Genomic DNA, 23,640 nt, shown 5'->3' on the forward strand with positions numbered 1-23,640 from the left:
CACTCCTGTAGATAAATGTGATAGACACATGCCGAAAGAGGAAAGAATTGTTCAAACTAACTGCTGTGCTGTCTAGTTCGCAATTACGGTGGTTAAATAATCGTGAAATTGTTTGGTTTGTTTTGCGTTTTATTTGACAGTGTAGGTAGCGGGACTGTTATGGTGGGTTACAAATTTGTTCTGTTATTATCATCATTGTATTTTTTTTTATATTATTATTATATTTCTTTTTAACAAAGGGAGCAACAAAACCCCTAATGGGTATGGACATCATGTGAAGAAGTTGTGCGGCTTGACGACAAGCTTTATACAAGCTTTTCTTAATCAAAACGCACTGAGCACTTCTAGAATAAGATAATATACACCAGTATCATAAAATGTTGTTTTTATTTTTTTATAATATGGCAATACTTTTTGCAAGTTTTAAATTACTTAAAATTAAATGCTCTTAAATTGTAACCATAAGAATAAATGTGCAGTTACGAGGCTTAAGCAATGTTTTAAATAGTTAAATGTAAAAAATATAGGATATAATTTTATGCTGTTATTATTATATGACAAATTAAAATAATATATGATAAAGTTTGATTGTTGCATTACTGTTCGGTTAGTACATGAGAAACTGTTGCATATCAGGGTTAGATGGCATGCCATCTTGGGACAAATTTGTCTATTTATTTTTTTTAGATCATATATTTTATTATAATATGTTTGATGCAAGTGTGTAAAAATCTTAAATATTGTTGCATCTCTAAACAATAAAATTTTGACACAATTATTCAAAATGATGAAACGCTACATTGCTGGCTGCAACAGTCCAATGGACGTAAAACAATAGCTTTGATGATCGCTCGTTTTTTGAGGATATCAACGTTATTCGGTGAGAGTTTCAAGCTGACCATTGGGCATCAGCGAAATGGAAAGGAAACCGCCCAAAACCTGTTGCCTAAATTGATGGTGTCCTCCAAAAGTTGTTTTTTGTTGACTCGCTCTGACTGACAGAGAAACTGACAGAGAAGAAAACGACTAGTGGCATATATGCTGTTTTTTTCTGGAATGATTAACACTTTATGCTGCTAGTATAAGTAAGTTGATATACAATAGTATTCAGTCTGCCGAGGAATCGCGGCTAGTCACGGCTAGTCATACTGAAGAGAAAACGAAGTATCAATACTAAAAACTGTCACTTCATTGAGCCGTGCGCATTTTGGTGTGTTATTTTTAAGTTTATCTTTTATTGTTGAAATCATATAGCCTTAAAATAAATGAATGTACGAAAATAGTCCCTGAAAAAGTACCTGTCCCGTTGGTGATCTATTCGGCAACGAATGCTTCCGGCAGTACTTAAGACAGATTCATGGGGTTTAAAATTGATGGCTTGTTTATTTCCGTAGTGATGCATTTTTCGCCGATGGAGCCAGACCAGCTTGAGTTAATTAGATCATTTGTTATGCTTCAATGTGTATAAATGATTGGCGGGCGTGTCTTGCTTTCGGATAGTGAAGTAAAATGCATTAGACTACATTTATCTTGCTCACTTATTTTGACATTGACCGATACTCTGTAGTACTACTTTCAGTATCAAATTGTGTTTGCGCCTATGACAGATTTTACATAGCGATCAGATTGCGATAAAACAATATGATAGACAATTTTTTTTTCTTTATTTTATTTTATTTCGTTACTTAGCATAACGCGATGAACAAATTTAGCTCAAACATTGGTTTAGATTATGTAACTTATACGAGAGTAACATTTTTGACATAACGTATCAACATCAGTAAACAGGAAACAAAACAAACAGCAGAATATAGAATGCTTGAAAAATGGAGAGCAAAACCATAGTTGTAATTGTAACGCGCACCGGAAACTCCAGATGGTAGTGCATCATGCGAATTAATAGTTGTATGATCGCTTTTTCTATTGATGATAGACAGGAGAAAAAATTGGTTTGTGTGAATGATGTTGAATAGGAAAGAAAAACAGAGCGATTCAACGGAACACGGATTATGTGAATTTATTGAATATATTTTATTGTTTTATTCATATAAAAAATTATTATATATTAATATATTTTTATTTAAATAATTTATTTTTTATCTTACTTTTTCTCATTTATTCAAGCTCTTGAAGTTGTTACTTCATCGTAACTGCTCAGCTGTAAAGAACTTTGGAAACCCTACAAATACAAGGGTCGTCTTGAGTTGCAATACTCGTTTCCTACCTACCAAGGGACGTGGAAAAAGAAACACTTGTCACTGTAATTTTACTGTTTACTGGCCCTTGAATTCCACCTCTTCATGTATTATTGGAGAAGGTCTGCACGATCGCTGCCTAACCTTTGACCGTGTCGACGTCCATTAGAACTGGTTGTTCCATTGTTGGTTCCTTTATATCCATAGCGAGCGGAATGCCATTCAATGGTTTGAATTGGAAGGCGATTGGTTTGAAAATTTTCACGTGTTTCTGAGCTTTTGTTTTGACTGCCCTCGTTAGTTCTTTAAGTTTCAAACAGGGTTGGCTTGTGCTTTATAGCTGTCTGTAATCGATCGCTCAGTAAACGATTGTCCGTGTCACCAAGATCTGGAGCAGTTGGCGTATCGGAAGGAAGCACCTTAAGTGGTAGTATTTGCCTGTTCTTATGTGAAAGTTCGTTCTTCTGTGAAAGTAAATGGGACGATTCGTTTCAAACTGTAACCGTGGCACTGAATTAGTTCCTTAGATATTCCCGCTACGGTTGCCTAATCCGAGCTATGGGTGGTCGTTAAGCTATTGTATACATTCAAGTTGCTTTTTTTGGAGACTCAAATGTGATGTTTTACCAAGTTTTCATGTACTATGAGTTTTCTCGATCAACAAAGTTAGTGAGTGGGTAATCCAAGTGTAGTTCAAATAATGTTACGGTCTATTTAAAACATTGTTACGTGCATTAAACCTTCGCAAACATGATTCAGTTTTATTGTATTTCAATTTTATTTTATAATATTTTAATAAATATAACGAGCAACGAGAGCATGGAAACAAAATATGACAATGTGGTTCTAATGTGGGCTGTCCTTACGTTATATTTCTAGTATTTATTAGTATTTTGAAATTAGTTACTTGATATGTAATATGCCTAGATATTAACGAATGAATATTCATTTGAAATATACAATTCGAAAAGGAGAGTATTACAGTATTGGTCAAAAGGCTAAAGATAGAAGCTTCGGTTCTTGCATGTTTGGGTGTGGATCCTTTGCAACAGAGATCGTTGACCGCTCTGGATCAACAACGCTACCAATTTGACTAAACCAAACTCGACACGGGAATGTAACCATCATCATTTAGCAACCATTTGTAATGAACGAGTAGAGCAGCTTGAATACTATGTCAAAAATTGTAATTATTAACTAAACTTAAAAAAGATGTCTGAAATAAAAAGACGAAGTTAATCCCTCAGCGATTAAATTAGGGCCAGTTATAGGTTATGGATACCACGAAGTCGCTTTTGATTAGTTGTAAATGCCTATCTTATGCATTACTGATCAATAATACGTTCTATAGTTAACTCTGGGAGAGTTCTATATCTTCAGTCCTGCCTGGTGTAATTGACTGATAGTCATCAGATCTTTAAATCTAAAATCAAGTTGGGATGAATTATCTGTTGCAAGTTAATATGTAGCGCAAGGATAGTGTATCAAATCATTCATTATAGTGCGTTGGGTTAGTCAAACGAATGACAGCTGCCTGGTACGCTAGATTTCCCTCACGTTAATGTTCTATTTTTAGGCACGAGATATACCAATAGCTCCAGTGTTGGTCTTCCTATAATTAAATGAATTGCTTGTGGCTGGAAATAAATATGGCACAAGTTATTAATGATTTTGAGTTTGTATGCTGTTTCAATGATTCAATAACTCTACTTACTATCACTCTTTCCAGTATTACAACTTATTACGTACCAGGGGCGGTCCCGTGGTACAGTCGTCAACTTGTACGACTTAATAACATAGCCGTCATGGATTCGAGGCTAGAATGATCCGGACGTTTACTTAGGCTTATATAGGGTGGTACAGCGGTCGGCAAATTTTGCGACCGAAAGAGCCAAATTCCCGAAAAAATTTCTTAGACAAATAGCATAGCTACACCAAGAGCAAACCTGCCAAATAGAAAAACCAAGCAAAGAGCCGCATGCGGCCGCGAGCCATACTTTGACGATCACTGGGCTGGTATATCCGCGTACGACGTTATGCCAAACAGATGACCTATCACTCGTGTAATCTCGACTTTATACTCGAATGGGAGTGTTGAAATGACGTTGAGGATTTAACTAATCATCAACAATAATTGTGAATTGTGCCTCAGCGAAATATGCAATAGATTTGCATGTAATAGAATTGTAATAGCAATTTGCATAGAAATAATGTAATAGATTTTGCATTAGGTGAACAAAAACGGGTCACGATGTCACGGAAACGGGAATAGTATTATTATGTTTTTTATTCTTATGAATTGATCTTTGTTTAATTGTTTAATGATAACACATTATTTTCTTCTCGTTGCAGTTCTCGTTGCTAAATTTAGACTTGAACGATGAAGGAGAACTTCCAAAAAACATGAAATAAGAAACCTGCGCCCAGTACTTTCGTGTGAAAGTAAATACATTCGTTGGCATCCACGGAGCGCTTTCTTGTCACTACGTCATCCTCAAAAATGGACACAATGACTTTTGACGATGAGCCACCACCTGAACCCCGGGAAGGCTGGCTGCTTGTACGTGTATTCGTCCCTGAGTTAAACGTCCATAAGAGCCTCCAATTTCCATCGGATAAGATCGTGTGGGACGTGAAGCAACAGTGCCTTGCTTCATTACCCAAGGTAAGTAATACGAAATATATTTTGTATTTGAACAGTTAACCTGCACCATGCATGGGTACATATATATTTTACGATTTATAAGTATTCGAATGAGCCATTACTAATCCAGCAGTTCAAAGCCATAACCATTCGGCATGAATGACGCACAAGGTCAGGGTGTCAATGGTTGCTAACTTCTTAGCAGGTGTGTTATACTTTTCACTCGCAGTGATAAGCGTGCTCATTAAAGGAAGTTACTGATATACATTTTGTATTGCCGCATGTCATGTTCAAGAAATGTGTTTTAAATTTGACATTACCTGCGACCATCCATCATCCATAAAAAAATGAAACCAATCATACGTTCTTCGCCTATGTGGGACGGCTGATATGTTTGAGACATCAAACAACAATCTCGTGGTTTATGGTATTCAAAAGATAACAGTTAAATGGTCCTGTCAATGATATTCGTGGGTAGAAGGCATTGCTTATTCTGTGATAGAAATTTTTAATCTTTCTCGCTGGATTTGTCGCAAGTCATTAACAAACAAACTACAGTTGTAATATTCTGATTAATGCTATGCTGGGAAATTTGTTGGTTGCATATATTTTAGCAACTATAGTGAATTAGTATTTTTTAATAAATTACTTTCCCTAAAAATATAACGCCAGATACATGTTACTCAATATGTGATGGAACTTTACTTCACTGATACAAAGCTCTCAGTTTCATATTTATTCCACAACAAACTAAATGGACAGTTTGCAGTGTGTGAGTCAACGTCAAAGTCGAGAGAAACTCTATCCTCGCAAGAGCGTATGATGCGTTGTGGCATTGATTCCGTAGATCCATTTCTGGTTAGTGGAACATTTCTCACTTTTGTTCCTATGATTAAGCCTCAAAGTGTAGCTATGGATTCCCAGTTTCTTACGGCGATCTGTTAATGGTGGTATGTACGCTCTAGAATTGCGGTCACCGCGTGTTTGCCAAGCTTTGTGCATGTATACGAGAAGGAATGGCGGAAGTGCATCCATCTAAAAGCCATCTTGGTATTTGACTTGTTGTTGGTGAGTTGCTGTGGATAGGCTTCCAAATGTGTTGTGGTTATTGGCTGCAGTCTACGGAAAAGGGTCACAAGCTTTGACTAGACTCGCGCATGAGCACGATTGTCTATTTATCGAAGTTAGTATCCCAACTGGAATGGTATCAGACATCCAGCACAAACTCGTAATTTAGAAGAGGCAATATTAAAGCGATTTTAAATTTTATTGTTTCCGTCGGGCTCTTTGATCCGAAGGGAAACTTGTGATGAAAAGGTATGCTACTATCTATTCATTTTTAGATCACACAACGGTAGCACGCTTTTAATGATAAAAATGTTTTATTTAAATTGTATTATAATTTTAAATAAAATAGAAATAACCAAAAGGATTTTCCATCATTATTTTATTCGTGTGATATCTTAAGCCAGTGCTCCAATCTTGTTAGGATCGCGGACCATTTGCCATCTAGGCTTTGAAAATACATTTGCCGCGGCCTAAATCTATTGAGGGTATCTATTGAGGGTATTTTACAGACTTAGTTTAATGTTTTTAATAAAAAATATGTTTAAATCTTGTTCTAGACGTGCCTTTGAAAATGTATTCCAGATTATGGGAAAAATGCACGACACGTATAGTAAAAAGCATTTCTTTTTAAAAAATAAATTATTTTGCGGACTACGTCTGTTAGAGCTACACACCACAGGGTGGAAACCACTGTCTTAAGCACACAAAAGATGGAATTTATTGAAATTTATAATAAAACTTATTTGCTATGTATAGCACAGTGACAGGTATATTTATTTATTTATTTATATAATTCTTATTTTTTTAAATAAATAAAGATAGAAAATAGCTTCACATAAACACATATATATGACTTTTATATACATACATATTTGCATTATGTGTTGCTATAGAATTTCCTATTCTTCGGACCTACACAAGCAACCCAATGTAGCGGCTACGCAGCAATTGAACGGCATGATTGGATTTTACCCAATCACGTCACGTCACACATATATAAAATACCTCAAAAGCATTCATGGAACAGCCGCAAATCTCGGCTAGGCTTTTGGGTTTTGATGGCTAAGTCTGTGGAGTAGTTTTGCGCGTTATCCCATTGATAGCTAGTGGAGCGTTACAAACGTAATCGTCGAGGTAGATCGTTGGTAGTGACTGCTGCTGTCCTCGTCATCATCATCTTCATGATCGTCATTATCATCATCGATGACTACATACACATACTCTTCATACTCAAACCGGCTTGGAATGCGGGCCAGCTTCCAAAGCAAACCAAATTCACCAACACTTGGGTTGCGATCATGTACGGCCTACCCAGACGGCCCGCGGCATTGTAGGGCTGTTGGACAGAAACGTAGTCCACAGCTCTGGTTCGAGAGCTTTTAAGAGGAGCTGGATGGAAGTGGGTTTTGGAAAACCGGTTTTTGGTTTGAATTTCCGTTGTTCTTTTTCGTTTCGCTCAACATCACACAAACGGTCGTACAGCGTGGCCAATCGATAGCCGTTGGTCATGTCGCGCCATGTAAGTGTGCGCGCTCGCTCGCGGTTCGACGTGTACAACGCGGAAAAGAGAAATGGGTTAAGCTACACTGGAATATCTTTCGAATGTATGTCTCCAGAAAACGGTGGACACAGCACAGGGCTTTTAGCGGCTAGACGCAAGGTGTGTAATGGCCGGGAATTCGAGCGGTTGCCTATCCGTTGAGCGACCGTTTGAACATGGGAAGAAAACGTATATGTATTTGTTTGGCCATTATAGGGAACCCGTTTCGTTCGGTGCCTCTAACGACCAGCGGTGCGAATCTGAGGAAATGGCGTAGTGTCGGTCAAAACCCTCCTACGTGAGCTGAAAAAGGAAAGAGAGATTTTTAAATGTCCAGTCCAGTATGGTATGTGGTTCTGTTTGCTAAAAAGTGTAGATAGAATTTTCTGGATGTCTACAGTTGAATAACAACAAAAAGTTATCAATGGTCAAATAAAAAAGAGTTGTTACTGTTATTCAATTAATATGATACATTAATGCTATTTTTGTCATTTGAATATCTATTAGATTATTCGTCTTAAAATGCGTAGTTTAAATTATTATTTAGAATTAAAACATAGACTAGTTCGATACGTTCAAACATAAATAAAACGCAAAACAAATAGAAATTGAGTAACTCGAGTTGTGCTAACTAAAATTTTTCATGTAGCTCACTTGCAACACTTGCTCGATGTGCTTCATGTGCTATGTTTTCCTAATCTTATCCACTTGGGGAGACTTACATGTGGATACGTTTCTAGAATAGCGGCAAATCAAACGATATTGAACGAGTTTTGGTTTCAATAAAGATAAGATTTATTCGCCTATGCTCTGTAATTACCTTGTACTGTCAATAATCAAGTTCAGGACCTGCCAATGTTTGAACAGTATAATATTATAGGGTAATCAATAAGCTATTATCCTATCAGCTGATAAGGATTGAATCTTTTGTAGATGTTGGTTTCTTAGTGTCATAGAAATATCTGCTCCGCATATTTCGGTAATCATGTTAGGAAGTATAAACTATCCTTATTATCCAATTGTAAACAAAAAATAACAATTGTATTATGAACTCGAAAATATACCAACAGCAAATCAAGGAATAAAAAATGACGGTTTTGTACACAGTACTCGTGAGTAATTTTATTCTTATTATTTGGCACAACAACCGTTTTTGATACAGTTCTGCCTTTGCCACTTAAGTGCTGGACAATCTGTGACTGATTACCCATGGCAGGATAGTTAGTCCTGAACTATGCGTATTGATAGATAGCGAACGAAATCTGGATTGCACGTCTCAAACATCCTAATTTCTACTCCAGTTGCCATGTTCTATCTCAAATCAATAGCCAAGGTCGCTCGGACTTGTCTAATCTTATGAAAGGTCACAAACATTCAATTTACATTCAAAACGGCATGATGGCAAGATGTTTCCTTGGTCTCATTCACGATTGAATGTTGTTAATTTAAGTTTGTCCATCATTATAACATATTTCATAGGATGCAGTCATTCATATAACATAGAAATTAATTATACTTGAACGACCGCATGCACTTCATTTTATATTACATATTGTTTATAAAGTTGAATATTTTGTAACGAAATCGATGTTTATTTTACTGTTATTTCAATTTCTTTTAATATCTTTTCATTTTTGTGATACACTTTTTGTGTAATGCATATGCTATAATATGTCGTAAATATCCGATGCAACGGATGGACTCAATTCATCCATGCGTCTAAAATGCGAATTGGTATTTGTCAACGTTCAAATGAACAACGGTGTATCGCTTCTATACAATATTCGTCCAATAGGTGGCTTATTGGTTTTGGGTAAGAGAATCAATGTTAATGCATGCATATTTTTATTCGTTTATTTTATTTACTTATTTTTTTTATTTATTTATCATAAGTATATTCTAAATTAATCGTTGTCGAAAGATATGCGACCTTCAGCTTCAGCAGGGTAATTGATTTTGTAAAATCTTCAGCTTCTTATGCATACAGGTGCTCTGCTTAATCATTCATGTGATTCATAATCGATTCCGATTATTTATACCACAGTTTGTAGCAGTTTAGCGCTAGAGTGCGTATTTTTTCCAGTTTGTTTCAATATTATATTTTTAATCTAAAATTTATTGAACGTCTCACAAAACCATGTAAAAACTTTTCATTTTTGACATTACTACAAAGCAACCGTTCACTGCAAATCGAATATTCGATAAATATAGGATGAGGTTACCTGCAACCTTTATCGTTACAAATATCAGAAGGATATGATCATTAATCTTGTATACCTTACATATCTCCATGCATTGTTTGTTGTTTCTTGTGTTTATTGGATTCTAAAAGTGATCAAAGTTCCAAAGGACTTTATTTGTCTCTTTACTAAAATTAACTTACTAGCAGAGGACACAATTAAGGCATAAATTTTATTATTGAGAGCACAGGCATAGAAGCAGTAATAGTTATGATTAAATTGAAGTACTATCGTCATCGTATATCTGTTTATACAAATGTTTATTCAAAGATTGTTATTAATTTAGGTAAAAATGGAAGTAAACATGTTTTAATCCTTGCTCAGCGAAAACACAATTAGCTATACAAGCATATTCGTTTAACATTATTAACATACTGTTTTGGCGAATTCTGAAATTGGCGATGTAAGAATTCTATACAGAGTGGTAAACATGTATGCTTCTATTTTTCATGTTGATTTAACTGATCAAGGATCATTTGTAGTCACTGCCGGATGTATCCAATCAATTGTAGCATTGTAACAAGTAAAATGGAATCAAACGAAGAACTCCCTTCATGATTGGCCTGGGAATTGTTTATTTCGTTGACACGATGCTGTGATGAATTGAAACAGGAGTGGTAATATTATACAACGTCAGATTTTTTAACAAGGTTGCACTGTAAAATAAAATTAATGCTGCTGAGTATGAGTTTATATCATTTTATATTATCTGCAATAATACAGGCTTTACCTCGCACGACTTAACAACATGTCTGCCATGGGTTTCAACCTTTGAATGGAACGTGCCTCCCGACCTCCTTTAAAAAAAATGCCAATATGTGAAATGGTATAAATGCATTAAAAACTGTATTTTTCTGTACAATGTATAAAGGACATTTGCGCATAAAGTAAATACTTCTTGTTAAGCAGATTAACATGCCACGATGCCATGTTTTAGTTGCCTGTGGCTTGAAGCTATGGTTAAACTCAACAAAAAAGTACGTATCGGACGGTGAAGAAGTACCTTTGAACGAAACACGAGAAGGACGATTGTTGACAGCGTTCATACTTGTCACAAGGGGACACATACACTGTATTTTTAGGTACGGTAACTCATGCTTACCCATATTATGTTACTGCGCAGGAAATGTGCACATCGGTTGGGAATCTTGTATGATTTTTGGAGATAATGTCTGCATTAAAAATTTGTTAAAATTGCTGTCGGCAAAACATGAGTGATACGTTCTATAGTGTTTAGCTGTACGATTCCCAAAAAAAAAAATCGTGATATTTTAATTTGATTTAAAAATCCTACCTTCCAAAAAACATTCTATATTGGTGGGGCGGTTCCGTGGTACAGTCGACAACTCGTACGATTCAATAACATGTCCGTCATGGGAACAAGCCTAGAACCGTCCCCCGTAGTAAGGGGGCTGGCTAATGACTTTCTGGCTGTTTGGCATTGAACAATTCTTTTGTAATATACATTTGACGCGATATCATGCTTTTATAATTTTTATAAATAAACTTATTCGTTTATTAATATTGTACATCCAGATAAAATAGATATTTAGGATGATTTTTTTTAAATAGACTAGTGTTGAGAACTGCTGCAATATAAAACAGTGTAACATTTTGAAATATGCTAAAAAAAGAACTGCAATTTCTAAAACAAACTAAATAAGGTTAATCTAATAATAGACTGTTACGACGTGTCGATATACACTTTCTAGTACAGGCTCGCTGTACAATTTTGGTCTCAAATTGGTCGATAGTTCTTTTTTCACGCTTTTCTCACATCCGCGTATAACTTGTTATTCGTTGTCCAGACGTTGTCCATAATGTGACCTCAAAAGACAGATTAGATTAAACTAGGCTAACAACAGCGTTAGTAGTGTCTAATTTTTCGTGCTACTAGTCGACATGCGGTCTGATAGGTATACTGGGCGAAGCCGAACATTCGCACCATGACCGTTGTTTTGCTTCTGCTCGCTTGAACATCAGATATCTTTGTGGTTTGCCTTTCGCTAACTTGGTGAGATTCATGGTTAGCAGAGCAAGTCTTGATGCAGTGATAAATTATGAGAGGTTTGTTTCTGGAGCATCCAAGCGGGAATTACACGTAGGTGAGATGTATCAATTGTGATGGTTCGAAGAATGTGTAGTTAACAAAATTATAACTTACGATATTTTAATAAGTGATATGAGATGTCGTCACTATGATGTTCAATATGAATCTTTGGATGTTAATCTTTTCTTAGGGTGTGCAACACGGCCTAAGGGACAGCTGAATAATAAATCCAGTCTATTTTGCCCTTGTATTACAGAGCTAATTTTAGATTCAATTTCATACTTTCATCATAAATGTTCTATTCGTTCTGAAGAAGGTATCATCGTGCTTGTTTTTTTATTTTTTTTATGCTGCAATAGCCACTGTAAGCTCAGTTTGCTATAGCTAGTATTGCATATTACATATACTAATAAGATGTTTCTGTGTTCGTTGTAGATTACATGCCAGTGTTCAGTTTATATTGTACAACAGAGCAGGATGCCTCCAATCATGTACAATAAAGACAATGTTGCCGGAAATGTCATAGAAATGTGTTTACTGGAGAATGAATACTCTGCTACCACAGCAAAGTTACATGTGGTTTTTGATATTTGAAACAGTACATATTAAGCATACAGGGGGCACGTCTGAAACTGTTTGTATGAAATATCCTCATCCATAGCGGGGGGATGTGAGAAACATTAAATTGCGGCAAATCTTATTCCGTATATTCGCACCATACTGACCATATGTGTTATTTTTTGTCTAGATGCTATGGTGTTTGTAATTGTAGTTTATTCTGGTCTATTTTGTTTTTGTTCGTTTAAGCGTTCAAAGATAGTATCTTTATTTATTTATTTACGATGCGTTGTTATTTGTGGCATATAGTAACCCCACATAATAACATTTTCACTTCAACTCCAATATACATAGATATTGGACACTGATAAGCAAATAGGTTTGATTAAAGAATGGAAGATACGTTACGTTTCACATAGAAATAATATGGGTATACAACAATTTGTTATAATGCAATATTTATTTATGGACTGCACCTTTCCTTATGTACTTAGTGATTTAAGTGTCTTGAACATAAGCAATACTCCAGCAATTACAGCATTGTTTACTATAGCGTGCTTAATGAAGATAATCAAGATGTGAATTTCAGTAGCCGGAACGATGCATCTCGCTTTTCACACTGTTCCAAGCATCATGTGCTAAATTTACAAAGGCAGCCTAAACGCAATGCACATAAAGAGAGAGTTTGTATGCAGTGCGAATAGTTTAAATGAAAGTTTAGACTGCTTTCGTGCGATTAGTATCCAGCCGTTGGAAAAGCTTGGTTTACTGAACGTAATTATCTCTACTTGCTTGAAAATAACCGTTATAAATCTGATTGGTATGATGCCTTTTTCGCCAACTGTACAATGAGGTTTGGTTGAGCGAGCGATTTATTTTTATGTTTCAACGGTTAAACCTTCTACTCTTTTTTTATTTTCCACTCTCAGGATGTACAGCTCAAATCGCTTTTATTTATCACGAATGAGTTAAGGGTCGTCACTTATCATTGCAACTAGTTAAAAAGCTATTCGATTTTGATAAAGGAACCGTGACTACTGTCTGAAAAATTGCCATCAAATTGGAATGTTGTGGACTCCAACCATATTTTATAGTGTTCCGCAAACTAGTTTAAAGGTTTAGTGTTTAAATCATTTAATTACAATACGTTAACAGAAAAAAACACGATGAGTACGATTTGCAATGCTATAACATCATGCACATTTACATTGTCAATGTTGTTGCTTATTTGTAATATCGTAATATTTACTGAAATCAAGCTCAATCCTAGTGCCTTTATACTTCATGTATCACGTCGTGTCTGCGATCGTGTTATGTGACGTACATCCACGTGATAAACACGATTGTAATTCTAAACTGTGCTCGACTAATTATCCATCATTACCATTTGTTCATTGCATCAAGTTGATCGGAGGCAAAAAAAAATCAAAGTGTCTGTAAACAGTAATGGCTTACCAACCGGTTTTGAAATCGTTGTTTGTATCAATCGGTCTTGGAACTATTAATTTGATGATTAGGGATATTAAATGCAATGAATGTTACGGATTATTTCGTTATTTTTTCAATTATCTATTTTATTGAATATTACTTGGTGCATTTAGAAGTTTACAAGCTTTAAAGGTGTAAAATTACATTATCAACCAAATTATTCACGTATTAAATATTTTTCTCGTTGAGTATTGCTCAATTACCTTTTTTGTAAAAAGTATTACATTATATTTGCCGGTCTCGTGGTCCAGTCAACAACTCGCACGACTTAACAACATGCCCGTCATGGGTTCAAGTTCCGAATGGCCCGTGCTGCCATATGTAGGACTGATTATCCTGCTATGGAGAGAAACCAATAAGTCACTGAAAGCCTAGACCACAAGTGGTACAGACAGGCCTTGACCAACGACGGCTGTTGAGCCAAAGAAGAAGGGAAGCACATTATATTCTTGTAAATATTATTATACGTTGTAATAATTATCTCTTTTTTATTTAGTAAAAACGATCCAAAACGGCCCTCTTGATGGTTGCTATTTACTCGTTACGTAACAATGATATTAATAGTACGTCATTTTTCAATATTATTTCACTTCATTTGAAAAGGTATCATTTATAAAGAGTTTAAAATTCCTTGAATCCCCTAACACACCCTATTGAAACATTTGTATGTTCACATGCTAACAAAATGTTGACCACGCAAAGAGTGGGAGAGTTCAGTTGTTAATGTTGAATATTCGGGGCACTCTCTTCATAGAGTGAGTCCTCGTCACTGTGTCGCTGTTCATGTGACGTTTCATGATTATACAGGCGCTAAACTGCACCAAGGAGGTAGTATATTGTTAGGTAACTTCATCATGACTGACGCAGTATCTCGTGAACGTTGAGTTTGGATTGAAAACACGGGACAGCTTCAAGAGTTGAAGAATGAAGAAATCTCCCAACACCAATCACCTTGAGAAGGCCAGCCGTGGGATTTCGCACGATGCTTTTTTATATCATTTCCTCAGTTGCACCTAAAACAACAATGGTCCTATTCAAGACACGCCAAGCTAATGTGACTCAATGTGGTGGTTTTGTATGTAAGTTTTTCTGCCACTTAATTTATTGAACAAGTGGTCACAAGTAGTCTATGCAAAGCAAACGGTACGACTGCAGCTGATACAGCATACCCAATTTTTTTTTTAAATTCACAGTACAACCATTGATTGATACAGCATAGAGAATAAATCTGAGCAAGTTTGTTTATTTATATGATAAGCTTCTCAATGTTATTTTTATAAATGTGCCAAACGTACTTGTACCACAAATAAACCAATACTTTTAATGTAATTATTCGAATTTGTCAAACATGTTAACATACCAGGCTACTTGAGATCTAAACGATGTCAAGATATCTGTCTATCATTTTCGTTAATCGGAAAATGTGCGTCATCAGCACTATTGCCTCATCAGAAGGCTGGTCTATAATCTGTATCGTAAATACGCTTCTCTCTTTTACACATTCATCCAAATACGTTCCGTAAAGTAAAGTAGATCAGTCAAACTACTTTTCACAGCGACTCAAATTCGTGACGAATGATTCATTATGACGCATATGCTGAACAAAAAATGTTCCGCGACAGTATTAAAAAATACCGTAAGAAGTGTTCTTCCCGTGATCAAAAATAGCTGTAATGATTCTCTTAAGTCTACTTTGTCTAGTTCCATTTTTCAAAAATATGCTTTAGTTTTTGCTATTAAACCTTAATGTACCATTACAGTACGCTTGGCTATATCCTATACAATGAATCAATTCTCGGTTCGGTTAGGAACACCGTCGGAATTACGGTTTAAAACAAACCTGTTTTTATTCGATTTTATTCGCATACCCTTTATACAAAATCCAGGTGATGTTTTGGCGACACATCGACTGGTATTACTGTTGGATGCCAAAAAGCCGCGGTTAGACACTCACCGGTCAGAACAAGCTGTCGCTGTGCTAGATCAAGAATGTGACGAGAAACGTAAAGATTTCGCTTTGATTCTCCACTTGACAAATGGACTAGTATCCGTGCAGCAACAGTGTCTCTGTAAGATTCTGGATTGGTTGATCGGATTATGGTTTGCGTCATTCGAGCAACATACCCAATTGAAACAAACCAAGAGACAGACTCGTTGTCTACCTGGTTTTGCTTAAAAATTCACCTGCACATGATCGACAATGAGAAGAAGAATGAATGTTAAACGCTATTCCGTCACTAAATTGTCGTTCGTAAGTAGCAAATCTTTGGTCTCTGTGTATTCGAAAGCACAGCAAATGAAATATAACTCGGACACGACTTATAATCGATCGATTTTACCGTACCGGATGACCAAATGATTCCTTTTTAAAAACTGCTAATATGTATCGAACTTAACAAGTAAAAACGAATAAAAAATATTTATCATCGGTCATTTCATAGCTCTCGTGGCACGAAGACTACGACACCAATGTTTGAAATGCAGTATATTGTTGATACAAAGATGATTTTTGAAATGCAATGGTTGTTGTTGCTATTTCATGTGCAAAAGACGCTACACAAAATTTTGTTAATTATTTTTGTATCGCCGTCAACCTGCCTCCTCTCGTGATCATAAAACCATCCATTCATAAATTAACACTAACACACATGGGATGTTTATGCGCTGCTTAGTGTAGCCGAAGTTATTTCTTGAGAATTATTTTGATATTCCGTACTATGCGATATATTTAGCTTGATACGGCCTAAACTAAAATACACCTTCAACGTGTAATGCGCATTTACACAGACAAAAAACTCATGATCATTATACAAGTGGATCTTTTTATCTTTTCACAAATACTATGAAAAAAATTGTATCTGCTATACACTGTAAAGTAAAAAACTTTCTCTTTTAAATGATTGTAGTAAGTATGTATGTAAGTAAGTAAGCAATTTATTGAATTAGTTTATAACAAAGTTCCGATACATTGGTTCCGATCGATTGACCTCTACCCAATAATCTGATTCTTATAACGCTTTGCGTATTTGGATAAGTCGATAATGTTACATGAAATGAAATAATTTGGGAAAAAATGAAAAAACGCTCTGAATGTGTTTACATTAAGATAAACCTATATACTAAACCTTATTCCTATACTTACATCTATATTATAATCCAGCTATTTTCAAATGTGCCTTCATTGGCATTTGAAAACTTTAGTGTTGCGAGCAAAACTTTTTACTAGTTCAAGTTCAGAATAATTCTATGAAAATCATACATGCTATGCCATGGGCGAAAAACATTGTAGTAAATGATGTTTTTTCAAAATAAAAATAATTTTTATTTGAGAATTTGAGTGCATTAGGTATTATTCGTTCCTTCCGTTAGAGGAGTGTGTTTACAGTACAATTAATAGCGAAACTAATGTATGGCATATTTGTTTTCTAATGTCTAGTTTCATCACGAAATATAATTGATTTTTTCTGAAATATGGTTTACTTGTTTTCAAACGGAAAATTACAAAAAGGTATCAGAATCAAGATTTAATGTGTATCATTTAAGACTTCCGTGCAAGGTCAATGCATAATTCGTTAGAGGAGCTCCTTCAATGTAATGGATACTTATGATTCTATACTCCTTTGTTATTACTGTATATCGTGGGAAGTTTGTTTGACCTTCTTGTTTTATTTAGTCAAGAGAACATTCTTGATTTCCGTCAACCTTGTGCAATGGCATATTTTTCTACAAATAGTTATCTAAATTATTGAGTATATTTAAGAGATTTTTGTTCTGAAAATCCTTGGCTCATAACCTGCCTTAAGATTAAAGACAATTGAATTTCAATTTAATAAAAACAACAATTTCGGTTGACAGGTTTTTGGCTCAAGACACGTACATGGCATGGCATGGGTGGTTAGATCATATATTACACTTTGCTGAGCTTGAAAGGAAAACTTAAAGATTTCTTGTACACCTTCACAGAATTACGTTGGTGTCGTTGGGACACCGTATGTGTATTTGTTACAAGCGATACAGTTTGAGTTATTCCAGTGAACGCGCAGCGGGCACCTACGCACTGATTGTGTGGATCCACCGATGACGCGGATTTGCAAACCTCTTTTGGCGTTGTTCTCGTTAGTGTTGCAGTCTCGCTTAAGAAATACTCAAAGTGAGAAGGTGTGAAGGTGTTTGTCGTTTGCTTGGAGTTGAGAGTAGGAAGAAAATTTGCAAAATCTACATATCGTATAGACAGGAATACATCTTGTCTCGTCGACTATTGACCATGATTCAAATCAGTAAGGTAAATGTACCTATAGTGGTGGTAGTACCAATAGTGGTTGTAGTGTACTAAAATACGTTCTATACGAAATTTAGAAGTAAATAAACTATTTACGCTAGTACGAAATTTATTATAGTCCTTTACAAAGAGTTAAACCTCCATAAACAAAATTTGTGCATAAACCTGTTAGATATGCAAAATGTGTAACTCCATAGAAAAAACGTAATTGCTATTATAACTCTACATTACGTTTGTAGCCGGTTACATTCGATTCTGCTGATATGTTACAATTAATATAAATGTGCGATTTGTTGTTGTTTTGTTTGCGTAAGAAGTTATATTATAAATATATTTGTAATCTAATTACCTGTGTAATTTTAATTGGCATTAGCTTGAAAAGACTGTCCATGTGTTTATCTCGCTTCTCAATTCCATGCAACAAACCACGTCATACTACATATGGTTGATATGGCTGCAAAGGCCTATATAAGAAATATTCGAACGATTTGAAATTATTCTCTCATTGTGCCCACTCCAAGTAAAGCTCTTCTCTTTCTTTGTCAAGGAACCTGTTACCGTGTAACCTTGCTGTCTGAGTAGCGTCTCGTATTCAACCTTTGATATTGCGTTTCAACACTTAAATGGCAAAACGTTTTCACCTTTCGCCAAACGTTTGTGTTTTATTTTCGCTTATAGTGTTGTGACCCTCGTAAGAAAATGGAAATATGCGCGCGGCAGCAGTACGATTTGTCGTCGTTTTGTGGGAAGTGACTCAAAAAAGCGCTGGAGCTTGCCTAACATCAATATTTTGTGAACAGACCATTTACACTGCGAGAAAAGGAGCGAGTTTCGCTCTTGGGCTTAAATGGTTCGAAAATCGCTCAATATTCTTCTCTTTTCAAAAAAAGTAGCCGATGGTGTGAACCGAAAAAGACAACATTGTTGGCTTTTTTGTGGATCATATTTGAATAAAGGTTGTTTTCCACGTGTTGGACGTTAATTAAGCAAGAACATTATGTGGCTCAGTAAATCAGTGAATGTATGAATGAAGCAAAGCTTTAAAAAAGATCATGTAAAAAGACTCAAGAAGTTTGTATTATCCTGTTCAATATTATCCAGAAACTATTGTCACTACCAATAACATTGTTGCATCTACACTAACATGGACCTTCATTATGATTCTTGGTTTAACTGAAGAACGTGAGAGATTTAACACCAGTTTGTGCATCCGTAATATACCGGTTACCGGTGGATTGAAGCAATGATTCCAATTCTGGAGCCTAATCTGGTACAAATTTGCATATTGCATACGCATCTATGAATCGAAGTGTACATAAAACCAATCAGTACCAAACTCAACGCCTCAAACGAGTACCTTTCTGAAGAAAAGTGTTTTTGTACGCGATGATCGTTAAAACGGAATAAATCTCCATGCTCGGTAGGGAGATCGAGAGATAAATGCAGCTATTGTTAAGAAAAATGTTGCGTGTCGGTATGTCTATGGTATGTTACCAGTAAAAATAATTTCACATTCGTAGGTAAAATGAATCTCGGAAGTGAACTTAATTCTAGTACTGTAAAAACATGCATTGCAATCATTGCCCAAATGGCCCGCAAATCGGAGCGAGATTTGCTTTTTCGCGCAGAGGTTATAATGTTTTACGCTTACAGTTCGACTGTCCTACTATCATGATATGCATCAGAGCTCAATGATGCGTGTAGAAACACCAATGGCGATGGGAACAAAATGCACGACAATTTGTACTACCGACCATTGGAAAATAGGGGTGTAACAATTGGCTTTATGCTACCACGGATGATTTTAGATATACCGAAAGAGAAGAACGAAAACGGTTTGCAAGCTGAGTGGAAATATGCAGTGAATGAGAGAAAAATGTTTACCAACCTTCGAACGAATGAAAGCCAATGATGCGTTACATTGCCTGAACGATGGTATATGGCTATGTTTTCGAGGGACAGGTGAGGCCAACGAATCCCATGATACATCCGTAATGGTGTGATCTCTGGTCCAAAGCAGACGGCCGGTAATTGTTTCTGTTTGTAAACGAAAAAATAAAGGGTTGGTCGCTAGGTCATCACATTCCTGCGATCAAACGGTACAATTGAACCACCCGTCTTCTCTGTTTATGCAATGGTCATTGTGACAAGTCCCTTGGCCAGTGGCAAGCATTCGGGGTAAGCCCAATTTTGTGACTGTATCGGAATTTTTGCACCATCCACAGCATCGATTGAAGATTTACAATATTTAAAATAAACTAATAATTAATATTATATTTCATAGATTGGACATATCTTACTATCATGCTATACATTAATGTTCTAGTTTGTAGTATTTTCTCTTGATCGATGTGTATCAGATGTTTTCTTAATAACATTTGAATCGTTGCACTTCGTTGTTTGCTGTACATTGACAGTTAATTAATACTAAAGGCCAGAGTGTATTGATAATTAGGTTTTATTTCAAAAGAAACAAATTTGAAAATCTGTATGAATGATACAAATCTGTATGAATATTTGTCCAATATATTTTTTTAATATGTGTCGTTTACATACATTGTCGGGTATATTTCATACAGGGTATGTTACCGAATAGTTGTGCTAACTTTTATACCTTTCTAGTGACGGAAGCAATTGTGTTTCGTTAATTTTTTTGTGTTGCATAAGGCTTAGTCTGGAATGGTTGCAAAATACTTGCAGAGGTATTGCAAAAAAAAGACCACCATCCGACGCTATGCTGTTGTGAGGTTAGTAGTTTCAGATGGTGCTTGAAAACAATAAAAACGCCACAACTTTCTGCATTGTACGTGAGCGAAATATAGAACATTAGTCGTATGACAATGCTGGTTACCGCAACGAAAGAAAAAAAAAAAAACAACGCAGCACTGGTTGGTTTCTGCTAGCAATTTTCTCAAAATCTTTATCGCTAGCCATAGTGGCAAACAAGGAGCTGTTTCAATGCCGTCGGTTCATTATGCTCCGCATCCCTAGCGAATGGTGTTATATTTGTCAGGTCTATCGCATAGGTCTTATTGTTATAATTCTTTGTTTCGAGAGCGGGTTTCACTGAACGAGTGTTTGAGAAGATGACATTGTTGTTGTAGTTTTGCATGAAGGAATGCATTTTAATAAGAGCAGGTAGTGTGGTATTGGATCCAGGAACGTGAGATACGTCTTAAAATGGTTTGATGCAGCAGTTCGCTTCTTAATATTGACAGAGCTTTAAATATATGGGGATTTTAAGCAATATGGGAGTTATAAGCAGTTTAATACATACTTTTTTGAATTGAACACTTAATTAAACACATAATTTCAACACCAACATAACGTATAAATATCTGTAAAACTGTAAAATAAAAGTCGATGTTTGAAGCGATGATATGCAAGCCCCGAGGGGCAAAATGGGCATACATCAACAAAACATAAAACTTAAAACATTGGGGCATTATGGACCACAACGACAGCGCTTTTATGCACGTATCGTGAAATGTTTTCTCTTCATATATTTTCTACATCACCTTGCACCATTTAAACGCTTTTTACACGTGTCGATAAAATCGGAAGAATTTGAACTGTGCCGTTAAGCGTTATTGTGTGTATGTATACAGCATAATAACCGCACCTAGAGCTATACGTCAAAAGAAGCTACTCATTTTGTCCCGCATCAAGCTTTTGAATATTTTTTATGATTCATCTTAAGACAAATCATATAGAAATACAATACTTTTATAAATATACCATGTAAAAATTCATTCTTTCTTGTAGCATTCATCAAAGCTTATTTTCGAAGTGGTAAACAACATCCTTTTACAGTTAAATCTTTATTCATAATTATTTTGGTTGTTGTTTTATATCAGGTTTTAAAACCTACATGCTGTTGTTATTATACTTAAATGAATACGTTTTGAAAATTTTTAGTTCTCTCGTGTCGATTTTGTTTTTCATGTCCATTTTGTCGTGTTTTTTTTACTATTTTTGAAATGGAAAAATGAATGACCAATAATGTCGTTCAATCGGCCCAAATCTTAAAGTAGGAAAATGCGTATGCATATGTCCAACAAAAGTTCTTTAATATCAAATTTCTGTAGAACGATGAGTACCGTCGGGTGGTCTACGTGCAACAAGATGTTCAATCGCTGTTTCAATTAGGCGGGCCCGGAAACAAAACAAATTGATTAATTTGTTCAGGTTTCATAGTGCTTCGAGAACCACATTTAAAAATATTCTTGACACAGCATGAGTCAAAAATGATGTTGAGGATAAGCTCTGTTTGTGTGAAATTGCAGACGGAAATGTTGTTGATGGTAGTCTGGTAGATAATTGAATGTAATCGAATCATAAAAAGCGTCTTTTTTATGCTCAGAAACTCTTCACTCATTGGTGTTAAAAGAACCGTAAATTATTGAATCAGTAGTTTTTATTATACTCCCACGACTTAACACCATGTCCGTCATGGGTTCATGCCCCGTATGGACCGTGTCCCTCATAAGTAGGATTGGCTATCCTGCTATTGATCATTGATAGTTAATAATTATTTACAATAACTCCGCAATGTTGCGATGGATCACGAATCTCAACTCAACTTTAATAGTCTATTATCCAGACTGGTGTAAATTTTTAAACAGGAATTACAGCTCAATTCGAAAAGTATTTTATTTCTTTTTTCAGTTTAATTTGTTTTGCACATTCTACATGTTTAACGCTATATTCTCCAAATAATAGTTTGAGCGGTCAACATAATATCGTTGTTTTTTTTACTTTATAGGAATTAAAAGAAAGCTTCAATTATGGATTATTCTCCCCACCATCAAACGGTAAAGCTGGTAAATTCCTGGATGAAGAACGGCGATTAGGAGACTACCCTTTTAATGGACCAGTGGGCTACCTAGAGGTATGTTTAAACAATATGTAAAAGAAGTGCTGCAATATACTTTAATGAAACATGAATTATTTTGTTTTGTTGAATTAACCGAGCACGTACGATCTCATTTGTATGATCTATCTCTATTTTACGTTCGAATTGCATGGTTGATTAGTTTAAGTACTAATTTCCGGCATCCATGGGGTCACTCACAGTTTCAGAATATGGATGCTTTCTTACAGACAACTCGTTTTAAGACATGCTAACAATGCTACGCCGTAGAAAACATGATCACTTGAGCGACGCACGTTGATTGTGTGTATTCAAGTTTCTCGTAAATGCAGGGAAAGCCCCTGTAATCGGCTGCATTAGTACGCGTGCGGTTCTATCGGATCTCCGGGCATCATTGAAGATGCAGTTCAGTGAGCGCAAAACAAATGCACTATAAGTCAATAACCGTAATTTACATATGCTCTCACGCATCTCGTCAAATAATCGACCATTCGTTTGTTGCTCTCTATAGAGGCAGCATTTTGTCGCGGACTACAGCACCGCTATCATGCGAAACGTGCAATTTATTGTTGTACGTGTTAGATATTCGTTGTTTTGTTGGTTGGTTTCTTCCCCCCCCCCCCCCCACACATTTTTGCTGCTCAAATTCAACAACTTTCTAAGTACATGCGGAAAGGTGACGTTTATCGTATCGGGGAATCATAT

The 23,640-nt window shown here is 35.7% G+C and overlaps 1 protein-coding gene across 14 annotated transcripts in view; it reads left to right on the forward strand.

Moving 5' to 3' along the window:
* Positions 1-23,640, forward strand: part of LOC1272635 (uncharacterized) — a 43,670-nt gene that overhangs the window by 6,913 nt on the left and 13,117 nt on the right. For 7 of the 14 annotated variants that reach the window (XM_061660271.1, XM_061660269.1, XM_061660277.1 and 4 more), the window contains exons 3-5: positions 4,548-4,860; positions 9,243-9,260; positions 22,828-22,953. In XM_061660271.1, the coding sequence (XP_061516255.1) occupies positions 4,696-4,860; positions 9,243-9,260; positions 22,828-22,953 (309 nt within the window). In that variant the 5' untranslated portion in view covers positions 4,548-4,695. The remainder of the gene's footprint in view (positions 1-4,547; positions 4,861-9,242; positions 9,261-22,827; positions 22,954-23,640) is intronic. The other 7 variants (XM_061660281.1, XM_061660275.1, XM_061660274.1 and 4 more) reach the window with 1 other exon arrangement.

This window comes from Anopheles gambiae, chromosome 3, assembly GCF_943734735.2.
Source record: "Anopheles gambiae chromosome 3, idAnoGambNW_F1_1, whole genome shotgun sequence".
NCBI classification, from domain to species: Eukaryota; Metazoa; Arthropoda; class Insecta; order Diptera; family Culicidae; genus Anopheles; species Anopheles gambiae.